We start from the raw sequence: 23,240 nt of genomic DNA on the forward strand, positions 1-23,240 counted from the left end.
ATTTTGATTTTCTAGTTCTCTATGACGGTAAATCTTTGTGATGTTGTCTCTTCGTGCCCTGCTGATCGGACAAAACAAGTAATTAGAAGATGCTAACTTGGGCACTGGATCAAGCCAAACAAGAAATGGATTAATCAGGGAAATAACTGGCAGTTTAATTAAGGAAATGACTTTTGGTTGCAGCCTTATTTTTTCCCAAAGACATGCTTCAAGTTTTAATTACAAGAATGCAATGGCTCTTTTTTTTTCCTGCAGGTGAGGAGTTTTTGAAGATCGAGGATGAGGATGACCAGGGCTGGTGTCGGGGGATGAAGGATGGCGGGTGGGAGGGACTTTACCCAGCCAACTATGTAGAGGTGGTGTAGTTGCAGCATGCAGACTGAATACAGAAGATCTTGTTACATCACGTACTCCATTTTGCAGCCTGACTAAATGTCTAAATGTCAGAAACGTAATACCAGTGCTGTAAAAAACAACACGGAGTAGCTGTTAGCCAAAGATGACAGTATGATCACACTTTGGTGGCTATTTTGGCATACAGATGTTTTTCTCAAACCACCCAGGTTTGTAATCTCTTGAAGGATTTTGATAAATGTTTTAATATATACAGTATGCATAGACCACTTGTACTGAAGCCATATGATAAACAATGCTTTAACGTAAAGTACTAAAAACAACAATATGCTGGACTCTAAAGGTACACTATATAGTCAACCATTTGGTGCTGAAATTGCCGTATAGAATTGGTCATTTCTTTGAGATGTTGTTTTTTTGCACCTCAACACATTGCTATTAGAACTGTCACAAAGCCTCAAAACATGAAGAAAGTGACGCTAATACTGTGATTATAATTAATCCAAAGCTGCCGTACAATTGGAGTCAGCTGGATAGATGTATTTTGCTTCATCGCCTGTATTTCTCTTCTGTTTGTGTGATTTAAAGGAACAGGCTGGAGTTATGAGGAATGCGGATGTTTGCCGTCTTACTCTGAGTTTGATGAAAATTTGATATCAGTGTTATCTCTGTGTATTGAGCCCAGAGAGAAACTGCTAACAGAGCAGCATCAACAAACATCCCAGAGGCTCTAATGCTGCCTTAATTTGTATTTTGTTTACTTAAAGTTGCCTCCATCAATATTTTTCTATTAACAATTCATCAATTGACTATGTATGTGAAAGAAGTCGATCATATAGTGGCAAACCCAGAGAATGTTATCTGAGGTTTCTCTCATCTTGACAGAGAGTATTACTGAATATTTCAGCTTTACTGTTCCGTTTAACTCCACTGCTCCCGGTGTCAGTAGCTATTTTCAGTGAAATGTTCTAGAAATCCAGCAAAACCACCAGTCCAGCACCAAACTGCAAACAAACAAAATTAGCAACTAGCAGGCAAACACTGTGGAGCATTTAGCATTGAAATCTTCAAATGTTCCAGCAGTAGTTAGTGTGGATTAGAAGGAGAAGAACTTTTGGCCTAAGAACAAAATACAAACTTCCACTTCCATTTCCTCAAATCAGTAAGTCTTGGTTTAACATATAGAAATTGAACTTCTAAGGCAAGGAATTTTGTTTGTAAAAAGGGTTTAGAAGAAGTTATTTTTGTTCACCTGCACCTGTTTAGCTGACCTGATGACTGCTCACGGCCTCTTGGATGTTGTGTCTCTCGATGTGGGTTGATAAGTTTTGTTCAAACTCTGTGAAAACAAAATTCAGGTGATTCCTGGATGCAATTTTTCTTGTTAAAAAAACCAGAACATCCTGCAGTCATTAAACAGCACTAATCAGCCACAACATTAAAAACCAACTGGTGAAGTGAATAGCATTGAATATTCTGGCACCTGTCTAGGACTGGGATAAATTGTGCAGCAAGTGAACAACCAGTTCTTGATGTTCGTGTGTTGGAAGACGGGAAAAGTGATAATCTGAGTGACTTTCACAAATATGATACTAAATGACTGGGTCAGAGCTTCTCCAAAATGGCAGGTGTTGTGGAGTGTTCCTAGTATGAAGTGGTTACTAAGAGCTGTCCAAGAAGGGACAACTGATAAACTGACAGGGGGAGTCAAGGCTGCCTGTGTGGTCTGATCCCACAGAAGAACTACTGCAACAAAAGCTGCTGAAAACTTAATGATAGAACGGTGGAATAGACCAGGAGGCAGCATAATGTTATGAGATACTGCAAAAATCATTTAAGAATGGTTTGAGAAACATGACAGTGTTCAAGGTGTTGACTAGGCCTCTAAACTCCCCACATTTCAATCTGATCGAGCATCTGTGGGATGTGATAGAAAAAAAAAAACATCCGATCGATGGTGGCACCATCTCGCAACTTCAAGGACGTAAAGTATTTGCTGCTGATGTCTTGATGCTTGATACTACGGTACAGCTTCAGAAATCTGTGGAGTCAATGTCCCAGCAGGTCAGAGTTGTTTTAGTGGTACAAGGGGACCTACACAGTATTAGTCAGGTGGTTTTAATGTTGTGGCTGATCCAAAGGGTGCATATTAATGTACAAGTAGATATAAAAACACTTACTCTTCATGCAAAACTCTAAGCTTGGATGAAGAATGAAAGATTGCCTTCTGTTTTCATTATTGAGAGGCCAATGTATGATCACAATAAAGTGCTGACAAACAATAATGAGACTTGATGAAAGCCGTACCGATTCAAGTTGTGCTCTTTCACCTTCACTTCCACATCCAACACAGAGTATAACATATTGAGTATATTCTGTACTCCTGTAGCTTGTTTTCCATTATGTTTTATAGAAAGTACAAACAGGAATTTTTGGAACTGACACTTTGGAGCGAAACTAAAGAGGGTTGTCCATTGATTGCACGGTTGGTGGTTCAATCAGTGGCACATACTGAACCTCAGAATTGGACCTAATGTCTGGGCCATTGCCGTACACGGAGACTCCGCCACCATCAAGTGTAAATGGGTGGCTGAATGAGACACAAATTGTAGAACCCTTTTTTCTGTTAGAAGGTAGAATATAAAAGAAAAGTCCATTTATATTTTTTTCAGTGTTTGATAAAGTACAGTTAGGTGAAGTTTTCCCCTCTTGCAGTCTTTTAATCCAGGATCTATTGGCTACAATGGGTCAAGATAATCTTAAATTTGTAACTCGGTTCATCTTTGGGAACGTGGGCCCAGGTCTGAACATGTCCTATGTGTAATGTTGTCTCTGCACACAATGTCTGGAGATGAAACTGATATCACTTTTCTGTATGAGATGCTCTGTTTGATGTTGAACAGACATATTTCTTATCATGTCACACTGTTCCTTCAAGATAGGTGCTATGGAACAAATAGTTTCTCTGTCTGTCTGTAATATCCAACCATCTGTTGCTAGACTGTTATGTATGAGACCTATCGCTAAAAAGCGCCTTTACCAAAGTAAGGAAACTGCTTCCAGGTTTACCTTATCTATAGCCTCCTTCAGTATCTCTGTATGTGCTAGTTTTCTTCACTTGCCATGTAAAAACTATGAATTTACAACCTCCATGTCTTTTTGGAAATAAATTTTAAAAATGTTACACAAACAAAATAAGTATTATTGAATCTGGGACGGAAATAATGAAAGTGTGCAAGTCATGAGTGAAACAGAGAGAGAGTTGTATGTGTGTCTGAGTTTATGAATCACCATCAACATCATCGTCTCAAATCCCAGAGTTCTGCCTGTGGATGTTATTACACGTACGAAGCTGTCATCTGTCGCACACACGCATACACATATACTCATACATCAGTCACTTTTAAGTCATGCACCCATGTCAAGGGAACCATGTTGAGGTCAAACGCTGCGTTTTATCTTGATGACGCCATTGTACACTCAGATATAGCCTGACATCAATGCATGGCCATCAGCCAAGCGAACAGCACCACAGTGTTTATGTGTCAGCAAGCCGATAGTAATAAGTACAAAGAAAAGTCATGGTATATTGTTACAGTCTACGCACACACGCGCGCGCACACACACTCCGCTGTTTTGCCATGAAATGAAGCAGAAGAAAATGCAGGAATGTCTGTTTCCACAGCAGTAATGGAGATCATGATGTCACCCTGGAAGGAATTTCCTCACCTGATGACAGTTTTGTTGCTTGTAGCAGACGTCTGTAATCACAAAGACAGTCTCAGATGAGCTCTGACAGTCTTCCCTCTGCTGCTTGTAACAGATCTGATACAATGCTGGAAAACCTTTAAAAAAAAAGAGAGAATTTAAAGTATACTGAAAAGTAATGTAATTGATTTCATCAATCAATCACAAAAACATAGATAATATTTTGGTTAAAATAACTTGTATAAATACTAATAAAATCCTGCATTTAAAGCTGGACTTTAAACATCGACATTCTGCTTAACTACTGAATTTTGATTTTCTAATAACATAACAACTTTAAACACCATCAGACAATGACATTCTAAATCATCACTTCTAATTTGATATAATTTGGTTGCAAAAATGTGCTTTTTTATTGCATTTACAGTATGTACAGCAGTTTGTAGCATAACTAACAACATGGGAGTCCATTCAGCTTTGAATACATACACTATTTGACGCAAAGTTGACAAGTATTTGTTCATATGAAGCCAATGCAACAAAGAAAGTAATGCTTTCAGTGGTACTTCATTTACTAGCAATGATTTATCATATTTCTCTTTCATCAGACATTGCCATAAGGTCTAGCTCGTTGTCAACATGAGGTGTGCCAAGCGCTATGAAACAGCCTGGAGAAAAACTTTGTCGCCTTCCAGTCCTGAGTGGGCAGAAAATTTGGAAATTCACACTGTGTTTGGGCACCTTTGATGGACAGCATGTACAAATCAAAGCAAATCCAAAGTCTGAGTGGGACTTCTTCAGTTACAACAGAAAAAAGGTGTAGATGACAGGAAATCTAGCATTTGTTTTGTGCACCATGGAAACATGAATGCAGAAACCATGAACCACCCTGAACAGTTTGTGTCAAGTACAAAGGTCATGACTTCAATACTTGCCCATGTTTTGGGTTTTATTGAGGTCAGGAGAAAATCTACAGACACAATGTCAGTTATAGATTCCTTTTGTCACAAAGCTTCACCTTAGCCTTCACCGATACCTGAACACTGATAGGATGGAGAGGCAGTTTCACCCAGAACAATCTGTCAAAAACAAGTTCACGAACAAATAAACCCCACATGACACCAGAAAACACACTTTACCAAGAGAGGTTGCACAGAGGCCACAGGCAGCGGTCGGCTGGCAAGTGTGAAAAAGTCATTTGTCATGAGTCATCCTTTATCTTGTTTTCGACCAGCGGAAGAGTACATTTATGGGGAATGACAAACCCAGTCCATGACCTGAGAGCTTGTTTCCCGCAGTGAAGTGTTCTGCCAGCTCTCTTACATTGAAGTCTCTATTTTGTCTTGGCTTTCATCCACAGAACCCCTTAAAAGAAAATGGTTATTACCAGTAAATACAGTGCCATCCAGAGCAATCACACTCATCTTCAAAGAAATACTGCTGTTCCGGTGGGATTTGAACCTTTCATGATGAAGCTGACCCTTGTCCATCCTTTGATAAATATAAAAACAACGCAGGCAACAATGAAAGGAAACAAATCACGTGAAAGTCATGAGCTCTCACTAGACATTTTATTTGGCAGCTCCACCGGTGGGCCACTTTAGATGCGACACAGAAGCTTGTAATTGGTGATGCCGAAATTTGATCTGCATCCAGAGCTCTGTCTTTTTCTGTCACATTAGAGGAAGAGCTGAAGGGCAGCAACTTGTTTCTAAGCTTCATCTGCTTCACAAAGAAACCACGAAAGGGTAAGAGCACCACTGAGAGAAACTGCCTCCTGCAATTAACATGACATATCCATCTTGTTTTATTTCTGGCATTCCCTCTAAACGGTTAATTTTGACTTTCAATTCACCAAAAGCAAACTGGTCGCCCCTCACCACACTCCACTATGAACTCTGCTCATTTACATTCATTAGCTCTAGCTCATTTCGTACTGTAGGTGCAATGTAAACACACACCCATTAACAGACGCTTGTTTGTCAGAACAATGATGAGTGGAAACAGCTCATTTGCATGCTAATAGCCTCATGATATTCAATTTGATGCCACTGAGTGCTCAAAATACAAGATGCTCAGCAGTGTCAACTATTGATCTCAGTGAGGTCAACAGGCAAACGCCCACTTGCAGTGCAGGAGTGCTGATCTCTTAGACCCAACCTTACATACCAGGCAGGACTATCTAATTTGCTCACAAACCTAAACATGTGACGATGATGTTGCTGGATTTGTTGAGGCCGATCATTAAAGTCGCAGTTTCTGCATCTTGATACAAAGCAGAACTAACTTGATGTTCTTCCATTTTTCAGCAGAGGGAGCTAAAAGATCAGCAGCACAGCCTTCAGCAGGCCTGTCTTGAGGAGAAATATGCACGCTGGGGTGGCAGCATAATGGGAAAATGTCTTTATTCCCTCATCTCTCATGTGGTGACAAGCAGAACTTTAGGTTGCCATGGAGAGAGCTGCTGAATCGGGGCCATAATTAACAGAGCCACAGAACTTGGTTCAATGACTCATTACATTTCAAGAAGTTAATGAGGAAATCACACAGCTCCTCGAAGGCAAATGACTCCATATGTGTATGATGTGCACTTATGATGAGCGTTTGAAGCCACATCATGAGGTAAATATCACTGTACGATGTTGCAGCCGCTTCTGCAGGGCTAATGATGAGCATGGGATCACATGTAATCTGGACTGGAACTGGGTGTGTGTGTGTGTGTGCGTGTGTGTGCGCGTGTGTCTGCATTTGTGTGTGTGTATATGTGTGTGCATGTTTGGATGGATGCATCAGTATCTGAGTATATGTTTGTGTTGAGGGGATGACTCACCTCCTTGTCAGGGAGACACAAAACATATGAACATTTTCTCAGGCTGTCACACACACTCACATACACTCCTCAGCTCTTTTCTCCTGATGCACTGTGGCATCTCTCTCTACCAAATCCTCTCGTTTTCTTCTCTCTTGCTCTATAAGCTCAGGCCGCCCTGGGGAGGCTCCTGTCACAGCTAAGGGCCAACATAGGCCCACTTGGGGGTTTACAGAGTGGCCAACAAGGAAGGAAAAGCCACCCAACCACCTGTAGACCTGCCAAGAGCTCTTAAGTGAAAACAGTCTCTTACAATTTGTCTCAAGGATGTCTGGTAAATCCCACTTAACTCTCTTGCTTAACAACACCAAGGCCACTGGCGTGGGATGTTCCCTATGGAAATGCAGCGACAAAAGTGCAAGGAGTCACTCGTGATGAGGAGACTTTAGGTCCTGGTGAGGAGATGCCAAGGCCAAGAGTAAGGCTGCCGGGCCCCGGTCTGCAAAGGCCAGACTCCTCTGCACCAGACAACAGGTCATCCAAGGAGAGAGGTGAGAACCGCCTCTCTTGGCTTCTGCATGTACAAGCATGCTTTTCATTTTAAACTGCCCAAAAATAATGAGCAATCAAGAAAATGGTTATTCTCGCATTTCAATTAGCCTAATTAAAGAGAGGGCAGCGGGCTACTCAGAAGAATGGCAAGCACCACAGTAGAGTGTGTGTGCGTGTGTGTGTGTGTGTGTGAGAGAGAGAGAGAGAGAGAGAGAGAAAGAGAGAGAATGAGAGAGAATGAGAGAGAGAGAGAGAAAGAGAGAGAGAGACTCTCCAAGGGGTTCAGCTGGAACACTGCATCAGCAGTCAGAATGAGAAATTAACCATTTGCTTTCTTCCCTCCACAGCCTGAAGCAGATACACAATCTGGTCAGCGTACTGCTGCCAGAGAAGATTCAGAGTCACACACAGCGTCTCCATCAATGTATCATCAATCATTTATATCTATGATTCTGTGCTCTCCACTGTTAGGCAATTCAGTTTATATGATAATAATGGCAAAAATGTGCTTATGTCTGTCTGTTCTCAGTGAGACAAATATGGCATCTGCTCATGGGCATCTTTTTTCACGTATGGATGTGAGGGAGATATGGCAGTGAGGGAGTTAACTGTAAGATCAGCATCCAGTCTGACAGTGAGAGCCAGATGGTCATGTAGAGCACTTACAGTGACATGGGCCTACACAGCTCCCTCTGCTGGAACACACATACACACAAAATCCCATCAGTACACACACACACACAAAACTAATTTGCATGCAAACACACACTTGAACATCCCTGGCAGATAACAGCGGCTGTGATTCCCAGGTCATTTAACTACTCCCCCCCTCCTCCTCCCCAACACTTCCCCCCTCTCTCACTTCCTTGCTCCTCCTCTTTTCATTTCCCTCGGTCTCAGTCTGATGACCAGAGTTAATTGGCTGCTGTCTAATTGCTGCTCATTAGCTCAAATAACCAAACATGTGAGACGTAACAAACAAAACCTTTTCTCTTGCTCGACTCTGCTCTGTGTTTTCGCAATTCCCCATCCAAGTCGTACTCATCCCTGGTTCTAAAGGCGTTCTTCGCATTGCTGGGCTTTGCTTCTTTCAGTTTGTTGCTTCAATCACCCTGAACTAGAAAACATCTGACAGACAGAGAAAAGTAAGTTCAAAGATAAAGCATGAACTTTATCACAAAACAGCAAGGGGAAAATGGAGGTAACAGCCTTGAAATTCAAACACTGCTGTTCATGTTGGTTTTCTTTCTTCTAAAGGCCACTGTCATCACTGCAATGTTCTGGCTCTTTATCACCTCCGCACATGTATAACACATGCATGCACAGACGAGTACAGTCTTACCCACATCCTGGAAATCCTCATAATGCATGCAAGCAACCACTCACAAGTACAGACACACATATCAGAAAGGCCGTCCTCCTCGCCCACACCCTGGTGGCATTTGGCAGGTTCTCTATATTTGGGTAGTGCCCCTCCCATGAGCCCAGCTTTCTCAGCTCCCCTCCCTATTTAATCTATCTTAGAAAAACCTCGGGGGTTTAATTCCTCTCTCAAGGCAAAGTGCTTTGCTGGCATGGCAGCCAAATCCATACACAAGGAGTGCATCAAGCTTTAAAGTGGACATCTCAACAGCGGAGCAGTTTAGTCAGAGTGACATGAAATATAGACCATAGTGTGTCACTGAAGAACAAGACCAAAAAAAAAAAAAAAAAGAGTTGGGGAAAAAAAAATGGTCTAGGGCTGCTGCTGTCCTCAGGGGATGTGGAGGACTGCGGGGAGAAACACTTGAAGGAGCGAGGTGGAATGCTTGCAAATGCACACACATATACAGAGCGACAGACGAACACATACACCCACGCATGTCTACTCACAAACCTTGTGATATGCCAAGAAAATTATTTACTACTCAAGAGCAGGGCCTAAATGATTAGATTAGTCTCCTGGCTCTGTGGCTCCTGTAGGGCCAAGAGACGGGATGGGATGAGACATTACTAACGTACACAAGGAGAGACAGAACACTAAAATGATAAGTAAGAAACAGAGAAACAAAGGAAGAAAAAAAAACTGTGCATCTTAAAATATCACTAAAATCACCACCAACCCTCAGCAGAGCCTAGCATGAGTCAGACCCTTTTCTCCCACCATGAAAACTGACATTTGCAGCCCCCAAATATTCATAACTGAGACAAAACCATTCACTGAGACAAAAGTGTACATTGCCCAGACAGTAGATGAGAGGCATGCAGATTTCAGGTTGTTCCAGAAGGTCTGCTGAACTAATCGTCAATTAAGTTAAGTACAGAAAGGTCTTTTGCTAAGTTTAGTACTGTTCAAGTGATTTACAAATAGATGCAAGCTTCACAGCAGAAGTAAATTAAAACAAGGGGAGCTGATGCACAGTTTAAAGCAGCTTAAAATCTTTTTTTTTTTTTTTATAATATCAACGTATCAAATGACTGTGAAAGAGGTAGTGATGAACCTACCGAGAATTATCACCTGAAAATCGTGAGTTTCAGCTCAGTGTTTAACTGATTCTCATTTCAGCTCATTCAAAATGCTTTCATAGCAGGCAGTTATCTTCATTGTGAAAGCTCTTTTCTGCACCAAAAGCCAGAAATACTCAGTTAACAGCTAGCTGGTGAATACAGTGGATCATTTAATAGTTTAAGAGCAAGATCCTTCCAGCTAGAATAGATTGTGATTTTTTTTTAAAAAAAAGAAAGAATTAAAAAGGAGTGAAAATTAGACTGCAGTTCACCAAGTGGACAAACACACTGCTCCATGTGAGTGATGCTTCAACCCTAGTCTGACTCAGAGTTTTTTGTATAAGCTTGCCATGTTTGGCCTTTTTCACTATCTGTGTATTACCATTTTCAGAATCCTCTTCAGCTACGGAAACAACAACCTCCCAACAGTGACCTACATGCTGATTAATGGCAAGTTTTGTAAAGGATTTGGATCATGCAATGATGTAGACCTGCTTGGTTGTTTCTCCTGTGATTGTGACTAGTTTAAAGAGATACAAACATTCCACCTCATTAAAACGTATTTCTGCGTTTTCTGCATCAGCAACTGAAGGCATGCAGGTTATCATGTCAATGAAATTCATACAATTTGCATGTCAGTAACTGCAGGACTTCATTCAGCATAATTATCAATGTACAGCTCAACAGGTTTGCAAATGAAATGCATTCCTTCAACTGAGAATCTGCATTGCTCATAGAGAATTGTCAGGAAATAAATTGGTGATGGGGACGTGCTCCAGAACTCTGAACATAACCTCCTTCAGAGCAGATCAGCTGTGCAGTAAAAGTTACCACGGTGATCTAGCAGGTTAAAAATTACACTCCCCTCCAAAAGTATTGGGACAGTGAGGCCAAATCCTTTATTATTGCTGTAGACTGAAAACATCTGGGTTTGACAACAAACAAATATGAGACAAGAGATCAACATTTCAGCTTTTATTTCCAGGTATTTACATCTGGATTTGATACACAACTTAGTAGGTAGCACCTTCTATTTGAACCCACCCATTTTTTATGGAAGCAAAAGTTTTGGAACATTTGACTGAAGTCTGTTTTGTTGCCCTGGTGTGTCCTATTACACTGATTATTCAAACAACATACAGCACTCAATGTCTACGTTCAGTTTCAGATTTGGGTTTTGCCGTTGCAGACTGCATCGACAGAGTAAAAACCAACATGAAAACCAGAGAGTTGTTTATGGATGAAAAACAAGCAACTATGAAGCTGAGAGAAGATGGAAAATCAGAGTCATTGCACAAACATTGGCCAAATCCAGTAGAACCATTTGGAATGTCCTGAAGATGAAGGAAAGAAACCACTGGTGGACTAAGTAAGAGACATCAAACGGGCAGACCAAGGAAAACAGCAGCAGTTGATGACAGAAACATTGTGAGAGCTGCAAAGAAAGACCCTAAAATAACTGTTCGTGACATCAGCAACAGCTTCCAGAAGGCAGGAGTGAAGGTATCACAATCTAATCTACTGTTCACATAAGACTTCATGAACACAAGTGCAGAGGCTACACCAGAAGATGCAAATCACTTATTAGCAAGAAGAATAGGAAGGCCAGGCTGGAATTTGTCAGAAAGTACAGAGATGAGCCTCAGAAATTCTGGGACAAAGTTATACCGATTGATGAGACAAAATAAACCTTTACCAAAGTGATGGAAATGACTAAAGTTTGGGGAAAGAAAGCATCTACTCATGATTCCAAACATACAAGCTCATCTATGAAACAGTGGAGCTAATATCATGGCTTCTTCTGGGATGGCCTCATTAATCTTCACTGATGATGTAACACATGATGGCAGCAGCAAAATGAACTCAGACGTCTACAGAAACATTTCTACAGAAAGATACAACCAAACGGAATGGGAGATCCTTCATCATGTAGCAAGATAATGACCCAAAACACACTGCCAAAACAACACAGAAGTTCATCATGGGCAAGCTGTGGAAGGTTTTAGCGTGGATTTTTCCTAGTAAAGAGGAAACTGAAGGGAGTAACCCCCCAAAACAACAAACAACAGCTGAAAGAGGCTGGAAACGCATCACAACGAAGAATGAAAAAGTTTGGTAATGTCAGTCGGTCACAGGTTTGATGTAGTTATTGAAAGCAAAGGGTTTGTAACTAACTATTTGGTCTCATTCATTTTAATCTATTTGAAGTCTATCAGTTCCAATACTTTTGCTCACCTAAAAATCTGCTGTTCTGTTACAAATAATGCTACCTTCTAAGTTGTGTATCAGATCCAGATGTAAATACCTGGAAATAAAAGCTGACATGTTGATCTCTTGTCTCATACTTGTTTAATATCAAACTCAAATGTTTTCTGTCTACAGCTAAAATAAAGGAACTGACCTCACTGTTCCAATACTTTTGGAGGGGAGTGCACCACAGTGGCATTACAAATCGTGGCTTGAAGTTCAACATACCTCGATAATCCACTAATCTCGCTTCAGGTGTTAAATTCTCCATACTGTATATCAATGTTGTGCTCAACTAAAGAATTGTTTATTAAGCATGCAAAAAAGATCAAAAGCTAGGATTTGTTCCAACCTGTTTCATGCAACTTTGGTCACTTTGTTTCACCAAAACAAACCTGTTAGCAAACTGGTGCCCATTTCTGGACACCTGGCAAATGAAAGTTCAATATTCACTCTCTTTCAATTTTGTGTTTTTCTCCACCAAGTCCTAAGGGAAATATATGGCACAGCTGCAAAATGTTCACCAGCCAGTCACAAACTTTGTTTGCTGTTTGGGGCTGGGTATTTGAAAGATTCATTTGAAAGATGTTTTTTGGTGAAAAAACTTCCCTACTGCTACTGAAAATAACAGTGATGATATGAGCACACTGACAGTAAACCAAACTAGTACACTTGCAGTTAAAAAAAGAATCCATGTAAAGCTCCATAGAGGTGCTCCATTGTGGCTATAAAAATTAATTATATTATTTATTATACAAATTACTTAGTAAGTAAATTGATTTATGAGGACAAGTAAAAGATTATCAGTCCCCTTCAGATCCTCACTGAGACTATTCCAACTGCTTCAGGAACAGAGGAGCTCCGTACTGCCTCACCAAATGTTCTTCTTCTAAAAATCCAACTTGGACACAAAATTCAACAATGCAAGCCTGTCCCTAAACCCATCACTCAGAACACCCAGTTCCCCACCATCACTTTGTAAACACACATGGGCATCTGATTTTGACAGCTCTGAGAAAGAGCACTGTGCCCCAGCACTAGTGATACCAACTGTCGCACTATCATGCACTTTCTCTCTCACTGCAGCTCCCTCGACCTCGAGTACCAGCTTAAGTAAGACTCTTCTTAAATCCTTGGCCACTAGCTCCTGCCACTGAGGTTCGCCAGAGGACTTTGAGGTTCTTGACCTTAACACATACTGCATACGGGGCCTGTCTAAATCGCTTCAGGCTAAGGGCAAGGAGGTTGGAAAAGCCCCCAAAGAGCCTGGCCGAGGGATTGAACTGACCTCTCTAAGTTTGCTGGAGGGGTTCTCTGCCAGATGCTGTGACTGTGCTGGCTGGTGATGCTACAGTAATGAGATGAAAAGCTACTGGGTTTTCCTCTGTTGAAGGAACACTATCCAAGAAAGAAAGAAAAAAAGAAAAATTAGGTAAGAGGAGCAAGCGGAATCCTCTGTTGAGAAATTAAAGTGGGTGACGGCAGTGGCTGATGGGAGTGGGAGTCACGACGAAGAGCAATAGAAGAAAGAAAGAGGGAGAGACAGCTAGGGAAAGAGAGAGAGAGAGAGAGGTGGGCGATTGGTCCTATGAGAGAGTTGTCATGGTAACAAGTGATCATGATGAGGATGAGAATGATCAAAGAAGACTTTTGGAAAGAAAGTGCAAATACATACAGAAGACACATAATTACATTAGGCATGAAATGCCAGTATAGGAGAGCATTACATCAGTGTGGGCAACGTGCGATATAAGCCAATTCAAAAGTTAATTTTTGAAGCGAAGTTGGAAACTTCTGATTTAACAAACAACCATTTAATTTACACTGGATTAGGCTGAAATACAGCAAGTCAACTCTCAGGAGAAATATTGTTTTATTAAATAATCAAAAGCAGTTTCATAAATTAAGTGGGCTGTTTGTGCAAGTCTTTATTGCTGAATGTTATGGCTGCATTTACTATCTGATATAATTGTATTAGCACAAATAATATGTCTTCAATAGGTTGCAAACAATGCCTACAGTGTGACTAGCATCTCTTTGTAAATCGTGCTCTTCAAGGCCAACTGCGTTCTTTTGGTCTCTCATATGCAATGACGTGGCAGTTTGCATTCACACCAAACTTCACACCATATTTACTTCATGAATAACAGAGCGAGAGGCATTAACCTCCTGTTAAAACATCCTGCTCGAGCTTCTGGGAGCAGTGCTGAATCATGTGGCAATTTAGATGCAGCGGCCAAAGTTGAGATTGTGACATTTGTTGCCCCGTAGGACCCATTACAGATTTATTCCCCTGCACACATCTGACAAAATTCACGTCCTACACAATCCCTGTCCCCTGGAAATTCTAAATATATTTTTAGGATTTCATCTTTTATGATTTGAATTTGATATTAACTAACATATCTGGTAAGATGCTAGATATTGACAGTGAATGAGTTTTCAGATCGTCCTCCAAAATCCTGCTTCATTCGTTTTGCTACAATAACTGCTTTTGCAATAAAATAGAAGCTTGCAGCAATGAGAGCATGGCTTATGTTCTCTTACGGATATGTTTAAACACTCACAGATCATGGTCTTGGTTTAATACTGAATTAGTGTCTTGAAGTACGAGGCACAATATGTTTCCTTAATTAACATTTACCAAAAATCATAGACCCAACAGCTGTGCTCAAGATTTGAATCTCAGTTTCCTTCTGTGCTTTAACACTTCCCTCTAGGGCTGCAACTACGGATAATTTTCACTGTTGATTAATCTGGCACTTGTTTTCTTGATTAATCGATTAGATGTCTGGTCTATAAAACATTGGAAAATAGCGAAACCTGTCTCTCAATCTTTCCCAAAACCTGAAGATGGTATGCTTCGCATATCCTTGTTTTGTCTCTAAATCCAAAGATATTCATTTAATTGACATAGAGGAGTAAAGAAACCATAAAATATTCAAATTTAAGAAGCTGGGAGGACAGAATTTATTCTTTTCTTTTCTTAAAAAAATGCTTTAACTGGTTAAGTGATGACGACATTAGCTGGCAAATTATTTAATAGTTGAGAACTAATTGATTAATCCTTGCAGCTCTACTATAAACAGCCAAGAAAACGTAGTAGCATATATATATATATATATAGCTGTTGACATATTCAAAATAATTAACTATTAATGATCAGATTCAAGACATAATTAAAGACGTTAGGTAGTGAGTGCTACAACTATTTGCCAAAGCAGTGTGTTCATTTTGTGGTAATCGCTGACATAATATTTTGATGATTGCATGACATATGAAATAAATATCTGTGTATTTTGTACCCAGTGTCACACTCGCTACAGTCGGGAAACCACAGGTTAATAAATGATGGCTGCATTCAGCTTAAACGTCCTGCTTGTCTCTTATGGTGCACTGGGACACTTAATGGAACAGCCATCGTTATTTCCAACTGCGCTTTCCCTACTGTGACAAGACAAATGTCTGCTGTGAAAAAATGCCTATTCTTCAGACAGATAGCTGTACCACGCCCTCCTAACTAGTCTGGAATGCAAAAGGATGAGTAGACAGGAAGGTCGCTGATGTGGCAGCTTTCACAATCACCTGGCGTGACTTGACTTTCCTCTTCCGCCTTTTAAAGTGATGCCTCCAGCTCAGAGATATTAACAGTTATTTTGGTGAGCATTACTTTAACCAATAGAGCTGATTTTCAGAGCTGCATAAATAGAATAAAGGTGCAACTGAATGTAATTGTCCTTCTGCATTCTGTTGTACTGCTTTGCCACAGGACTTTATTTGGCAGAAGCTGAAGTCTACCGATGTGTTTTGTTGGTACAGCTGAGGAAGTAAAACTTGGTGAGCTATGAGCAACTTTTAATGTCTGTCCCCTTTGGCTTGACAAGATCGAGCAGACAGACAAAGTCACTACTGATGACTGTGCCTGTCTCCTCTGTCTTGTCCTGCCAAAAGGGACATCCCTCCCTTCGTCTGGTGAGAGTCAGAGCAATCTTGACTTTTGAAACGTGACTGATTTAAAGGTGGAAACCCTATAGAAAAGCTCTCAGTCAGCAGAGGAAGCCACTTGAGGGAAATGATTGTCTCAGGGTCAGTCAGCTCTCAACAAGTTACAATACTAATTCCCTGGTGATAATGATGGAGCATATCAGCAGCTGCTGCAGATGATAACAGGTGACAAAGCTGTGAGAGATGAAAGTCAGAGAAGAGGATTTAGTGTCTCATTTTCTTGTGAGGGTCCCAGTGGGTATAAAAGGGTAGAACCTAACTTGTGTTAGGTTGATACTGCAAAAGTGAAGACCTTGGAAAAAAAATCCATGGCCAGACAAAAGAGAAGATCTAATGCACACAGGTCTACAAAAGAGGGTTATTATTCTATGAATTCTGGAGGAACAGAACCTGTCCTGTCCCGCTTCAGGTAAGTTGATGAGGATAATAAAACAGTCAATCCTGGACTGATGTCAACCAGCACATATGGTGTTTGCAAATGATGATACAAGCATACTTAGATTTAGAGAGTTAGCTCTTTGTGATGTCTCAGGCTTTATCAACAAACCACAGAACCAGCTCTTTAAAGTCAACAACAGGTGTCAGCTTTTAGGGGATCTTTATCTTCACTGCTGCTCGAAACTATCTTTTGTGGAAATCTTGTAGCGCAGCTAAATCACTGATTTTCTTTGAAACTGAACACAGAAAAATGTCAGTCCGTAGTTTGGCTCCTTTTAGTTTGACAACTAAAAGATACCAATTGTTGTCGTTGTGGACTCCAGTCCTCAAAAGTCACAGAGCCTCTCTGAGATGATTTATAGCTGAAACCACTGAAAATCACACTGAACAGGGTGTTCCACTATTTTTTTCTTCCATTTCATAACAGAAAAACTGCCCTGTGGTGTCTTAAGTTTATATGAGAATTGTATCCCCTAATATTCTCCTTTAAAGCAGGTAATTGTAATCAGTTTTGACAAATTAAAGCGAGTCTAATGCATTAAAGGGCTGCAACAAACGATTATTTTCATTACTGGTTCATTTGCTGATTCTTAATCAATAGATATGCAAAATTGGCTTAGTTTTCACAACAAATATGTTAAAAAATGTTAATGTAAAAATGCAGCAGGCTCCCTCAGCTGGTTTTTTCGGGGTTAGCTCACTATAGAAAAGCTCATTTTTTAATTCTAGTTCCCAATACTCTGCACAGACATAATATGCCGTGTATAGTGAGCTAGTTTTTATAAGCTATTCACCTACTACTGACTGAAAAAAATAGGCCTAGTTCAAGAAAGATACAAAGCGGTTTACATTTGAACAAATGTCAAAATAGACAAATCATAAAAACAAATTTAGTAAATAAATAAGGTTGGAAACACGCAACATGAACAAAACAAAACTAAGTGAAGACAACAATGCTAAAGTGTTGAAGTGCCTTGTGGATTAAAGCCCAACAGAAATTACCTTATATAAAATACTAACTGACCCAGCTAACTTAAGAAATTCAACATAACTAATAATATTAGCACATTGTTACAGAAAAGGAAAATAAACAGCCATTTTATCCTCCTAGCAGGAAGTGAAGAGAGGAAGTGAGGTGTTGAAGCAGGCACAGCTCTGAGCTGAGTGAGGCAAACCAATGAGGCATGGAGAGTAATAGAATGAAGTGAGAGCTGGGAACAGGGGATTTCAGAAAGACTAATCCAGCTCCTGGTCATCCTCGCTTTAAATTGAACATAATAAAGTAAATGGAGTGGCTATGGAACCCAGAACCAGGTGGATAAGTGATACGTGGTTCCTAAGAGACTGTGAATCTGAGCTAACCCTAGGAGCAGCACTGGATGCACCTCATTCCACCACCTGAATGGGCAGCACCTTGTTGGACCGTGGTAAAGGCAAGACTCCTTTATGTCTGACAAAATGTCTCCTCATTTCTCTTGCCTTAGCTCAGGTTATATTATCCCCTTGACTAGCCTACCTTCCATAGCTTCTTAGCCCTTCACCAACACTCATACTTCATAGACCTTCCAACCACCTTGAAAACCAAACTTAAGTGCATTTAAACAAGGTGAACCATGCAAGTTAAATTGGAATGTGCTGAAATGCTTTCTTGAACTGATAATTGGAAGTTGCTCTAAGTTAACAGGCATTTGATTTACTAAAAAATAATTATTTTGTCTGTTTCTAATGTTTTACTTGGTGTTCTACTGGCTGAATGGAGACATTTAGGTGCTGAAGTACGACTGGAGTGGTACTGAAACTGATTTTAAAAAAGAAAAATGAAACTGATGACTGTGGGTGTCGTCTATCCTACTAACATGACTGATTTCTTGCTACAGTACTAAATTATGATAAACTACGTGGGAAATGGTCGCTTGACGCTTCACTTGCTGCTTGTCTGAATCCGGCTTTGCCAAGTTCAGCTCCTCATTTCTCTGAAGTCTTCTACTGTTGGAAACCGGCGTCTTTCATTTGGCTACATGTTAGCCAGCTAGCTAGCTAACATTTGTTCACGTGATAACATAATAAGACACAGGCAAAGTGGCGCACCCGTGACACATCGCGCATTGCTAGGAGCTATATATGGAGAGTTGTTTTCAAAGGGACGCCAATGGTGACGATAATGTCAATTATATTATATATCATTTCCACAACTTTATAACACTCACCTGTAGCCGTCACACCACGCTAACGATCAGTGTCACATGACCAGCCAGGGGCAAAGCTCATCTTCTTGCGTCGTTTTTTTTTTTTTTTTTTTTAAATATTTTTAATAATTTTTAGACAGTATTTTTTAAAGGATTGTCGGGAATTATTTTTGGTCTAAATTTGACAATGTCGACCTACTGCTATTTATGCAGCCACAATAACAAAAAAATTAATATTTTTATTGTTTCCTCAGGTCAGCTCAGCCGAACAGTGCAAATGACTTTAGCACATCCTTCCGATCTATAATGAATATTCATCCAAACATAAACTCTACTTAATCTGATTCATAACAACATTTAAATATATATAAATATTAAATATTTTTTAAAAAGGTCACTTTTTAGTAAGCTGGAGAAGATTAAACAGGCATTATGTTGGTCCACAATCAAATTTTAGAATATATGGTGGCTCCTCTGTAACCTCACAGAGACACTGCAGTTCAAAATTATACCACTGCAAAGCTGACGGCCTCTTTTTCTTCCCCTTTATTTATTTATCTGTTTGAATACTTAATTCTACATTAATCATTTAGTTTATTGTGGCTCCCTTTTTTCAAGTTGCTCTTTTGATTACCTTATACTAAACTGTTGCACTAATATGACAGCACTTATCTGATTTAGTAAGCAAACATATACTACTGTAAGAATTTTGCTTACTGCTTCAGTTGCCATATAAAATAAAATAGTAACTGTCTGTTGACAATGTATTTTCAATAATAATTTGAAATTTGTAATTAAAAAATCAGTGTCAGTCCTACAGTTTGTGCAGTCAGTTAAATAAGTCATCAGTTGGTAGGGAACATGCAAGCAGATTATCTCATTAATAGTGCTAACATCCCATGAGACTTTCTCCATTGCCCTACAATGCTGGACTTAATGCTTCTGACTGCAGGAACTGCCCCTGTACAACCTGTTTCAGACCTGTTTTCGGAGGATAAAAAAAAACAAACCTGTTTTTGGGTATGATGCTGAGTAGCAGTCGTCTTCTGTCAAACGCTGCCGTGTCAATGCAAAATTTATCATGTAGATGAATATAACATACCTGTTTTATTCTGTTCAGTTATTTGTGAATGCTCATAGAACTGGAAGTATGTCCAGTAACTACTATTTGGAAACAGAAAGGCTAAAAGGGTCCATGTTTGCTCCATGTCCCTGCAGTGAAAACCTTCCTCATGTTTTTACAATAAACCGAAATCCTCCAGAAGCTTTGTGGAGGATAAAAGGGCTTCACGAGTGTTGTTGACCATGGTTGCCTCAGTGAGCAACACACTCCTCATCTGCATTTTGATGTGCTGTGTCTATCTGCAACATGATAGAGAAGTTTAGGACACGAGGGGCCTAACGGTGAGAGCCGCGGTCCCATGATCTCACTTCAGCACCTGAATGAGATCTTTAATCAATGTCAGCATGAGACCTACACTGTGGCTCCGCTCACCAGCGCTTAAGATACGACAAAACATCTGAAGCCGTTTGTCACCAGAAACTGTCAAACTTGTTTTGATCCACAAAATTTCTGAGAACTAAAGACTTGAGAAACTAGAATATTTTATGGTCAGTGCAATAAACTATTAGGCGGCTTGGTCCCTGAATGCTCCCTTTAGCACTATTTTTCTCTGAGGTTTGGCAAATAAACCTCTTTTTTTCTCTTTTTATGACTTAAAATATATTTGAATTTGAACTCACACAAATTTTGCCCTATTGAGTTGACATAAATGGTCTTAGTCACTCTTAATCTCTCTCTCTTGTCGCCTCCAGCGTCTCTCGGTCTACTTTCCTTAATACGTCTGTACGGTTGACGTTTACATGCATGCAGCCTGAGTGCCTTCAAGTGTGCATGTGTGAAACGAGCATCTTTATGTGTTTTGTGTGCACTTGGAGGAGTGGATAATTTGTGCCAAATACTACAGATATTGCCACGCCAGCTCCAGTTTTAGAGGGAAAAAAGTGGTTGTTCTGACAGTAGCTGCCGCCGCCGGCCTGGCTTTTGCTTTCTCTTCTCTCAATCTCTTTTGTTTGACTTTCCTCCTCTCCTCTCCTCTCCTCTGTTTGTATCCTGGCTCTCCCTATGCGTCCATGTCCTCTTGTGTTGCATGTCTCAGCCTCTCTCAGTGCTCTGCTGTGACAGTTAACAGAGGTCACTGTTTACTCTCATTTATCAGTCAATCATTGCTCGCTGCGGGGTTCCAAACACAGCTATTTTTCCATCATCCATCCTTCTTTTGCCATCACTATTTCCAGAACAATGCTGGAGACACTGACATGTAATTATGAGGTGTTAATTTACTAAACTATGCAGGACAAATATCCTATTTAATGTGATTTTCTCCTGAATGTCAAGTCCAGTGCGACGTAAGTTCTCCGTGAATGTGATGACTGACAAGATGTTATTATTTCTGTCAGTGTGACACGCTAGTAATGGGGAATGGGATATATTATGTGGTCACTGCAATAAATCATTAGATAAAGAGACTCTGGAGATATTATTTTGCTCATTTGGTAAATTGTTAGACATAAACAGTGATGAGATTTGATGGCTGTGGTAAAATCTTTGATCACAAAATGCTCACCAGGAGTCTCGAATGCACCCTTAGTTTCTTTTACAAATGTTTTTCTAAATCTTTGTCTTGATCTTTGTTCTCCATTATCATAATAAAAAGCACAGGATCAAATTTGGATTCACTTAAGCTAAGGTAATTCAAGTGACCCCTTCTCCTCTTCCTTTACTAAATCCATCTGAAGCCTGCGATTAGCATTTTTATGAATAAATAACAGTTTGATCTGTGATATATTTTTTTAAAGAGCAAGCATTTAGATTAGTTTCTGAGCAAAATGCATGTAGGAGTTCCATGCCAAAGTTTTTTCCTAACAAGGCCTAGATGTTCTGTGAGCTGTGTGGCCCATTAGGTGTTGTTTGGGCACACTCTGGGAGAATGATTAATTCATCAGTGCGCTGTCTTTAAATATGAAGGTGCCTGCCTCTGTCCTGACAACACAACTCACAGTAGGAGGACTTTCTTTTTTGACTGAAAATGATTAATGCACAAGCTTCCTGCTAATTATAAACACGACCAGTGACTAATTTTGCTGTGCAGTGAGACCATAACACAAATTTTTACGCCCAAATATCTGCATTAAAGAGAAGTTTACAAAATTAGGAGATGGTGGTCTGAAAAACTGAGCCATACATCAGACAGAGAAAAAGAAGCACACTCTGTTCACCATTCTAATTTAATATGGCAGCAGGCCCATATGCAATGAACATCTTGAGGGGCAGAGGGATGACTTGCCTTACATAACTGTTAAAGTTGGCACCGTCTCAGGAGTGAGCAGAGCACAAACCTCTAATCCAGGGGTTCACACATGTTTTTTAACTCGCTAACCCGGAGGATAGGATGGTGTCCCCATTAGGTCCATGGACCATCTCCTAATTATTTTATCTGATAGATCTGATTAGATTTCTGTTGATGGATGTGATGCAATACAGACTGTGACATTGAGATATCAAAACCACATTCCTGCTACATCCTCCCACTGCCTGATGTAAAAATTCAATTATAATCGAATTACAGCTGTCCTCGTTTTGTTGGTCGACTCACCCTCCTCCGTGGGGAATGAACCCCGGACCCCAGAGGGCACCCTGAGGGACGCCAATTTAAAAAAAAAACAACTGCTTTGATTCAGAAGCCTAAACCGATTTCCGACCAACCGTGGAGGGTCCTCATTATCCTGCTGGTGATGTTACCATAAAACAGAGAAACATTTTTATGTGCCCCCTCTCTGCTTATATGAGGCCTGCAGGAATATCATAATCTAATCATGACTCCAATAAGACTATGTCTCATTCTAACTAGATCATGGCCTCTGTATACCTCAGCTGCTCTTCTCGTTGAAGGTTTCCATGGTGCACACATAAAAAAACACAGCAGCAGACGCGCGAACAGGCTAAAAGAGCCACGGTACTTTTTTTTTTTTTTTCATTTTTGTTCATTTTTGACCCCCTCCATCCCATCTCTGCTCACCTGACATCCAAGCAACGCCTCCTCCTTGCACTCCTCCTCTTCCTGATGCTGCCATAAAAACCAGTAACATTTTATGTCCCCCCTTCCTCCCCAAACCAACCCACCACCACCACCATCACCTCTCCAGGGGCGTGCAGGAGTATTATTACCTAATCATGGCTTTAATAAGACCAAACGAGATCCTGGGCCCTTCTAACCCACCCATGTACCCTGCAGAGAGGCCATTACCCTCCATGCCTGCTTCCCACCAAGACTCACAACCAGCACACACACACATAAACACACTCCACCTCTTTTTTCCTCTACACGCCCCACATACATCAGTATGTCTTTAGCACTGGCCGGGCTGTACAGGCAGAGAGAGGAGAGACAGAG

General features: G+C 40.4%; 2 protein-coding genes and 1 long non-coding RNA gene across 4 annotated transcripts in view; 2 read left to right on the forward strand and 1 right to left on the reverse strand.

Moving 5' to 3' along the window:
• The window catches only part of si:ch211-51c14.1 (protein kinase C and casein kinase substrate in neurons protein 3), a 23,034-nt gene extending 19,488 nt beyond the window's left edge, over positions 1 to 3,546 (forward strand). For both annotated transcript variants that reach the window (XM_022195021.2, XM_022195029.2), the window contains exon 10: positions 256 to 3,546. In XM_022195021.2, coding sequence (XP_022050713.1) covers positions 256 to 365 — 110 coding nt within the window. In that variant the 3' untranslated portion in view covers positions 366 to 3,546. The remainder of the gene's footprint in view (positions 1 to 255) is intronic.
• LOC127531633 (uncharacterized) overlaps positions 1 to 23,227 on the reverse strand; it is a 23,823-nt gene extending 596 nt beyond the window's left edge. The window contains exons 1-3 of the long non-coding RNA XR_007938767.1: positions 22,866 to 23,227; positions 4,084 to 4,199; positions 1,607 to 1,693 (exon numbers count right to left, since the gene is read on the reverse strand). This is a non-coding gene — a long non-coding RNA (uncharacterized LOC127531633). The remainder of the gene's footprint in view (positions 1 to 1,606; positions 1,694 to 4,083; positions 4,200 to 22,865) is intronic.
• Positions 19,086 to 23,240, forward strand: part of tbc1d17 (TBC1 domain family, member 17) — a 278,375-nt gene continuing 274,220 nt past the window's right edge. The window contains exon 1 of the mRNA XM_022194910.2: positions 19,086 to 19,089. The gene's annotated coding sequence lies outside the window, so the exon portion shown is untranslated. The remainder of the gene's footprint in view (positions 19,090 to 23,240) is intronic.

This window comes from Acanthochromis polyacanthus, chromosome 21 (genome assembly GCF_021347895.1).
Source record: "Acanthochromis polyacanthus isolate Apoly-LR-REF ecotype Palm Island chromosome 21, KAUST_Apoly_ChrSc, whole genome shotgun sequence".
Lineage (NCBI taxonomy): Eukaryota > Metazoa > Chordata > Actinopteri > Pomacentridae > Acanthochromis > Acanthochromis polyacanthus.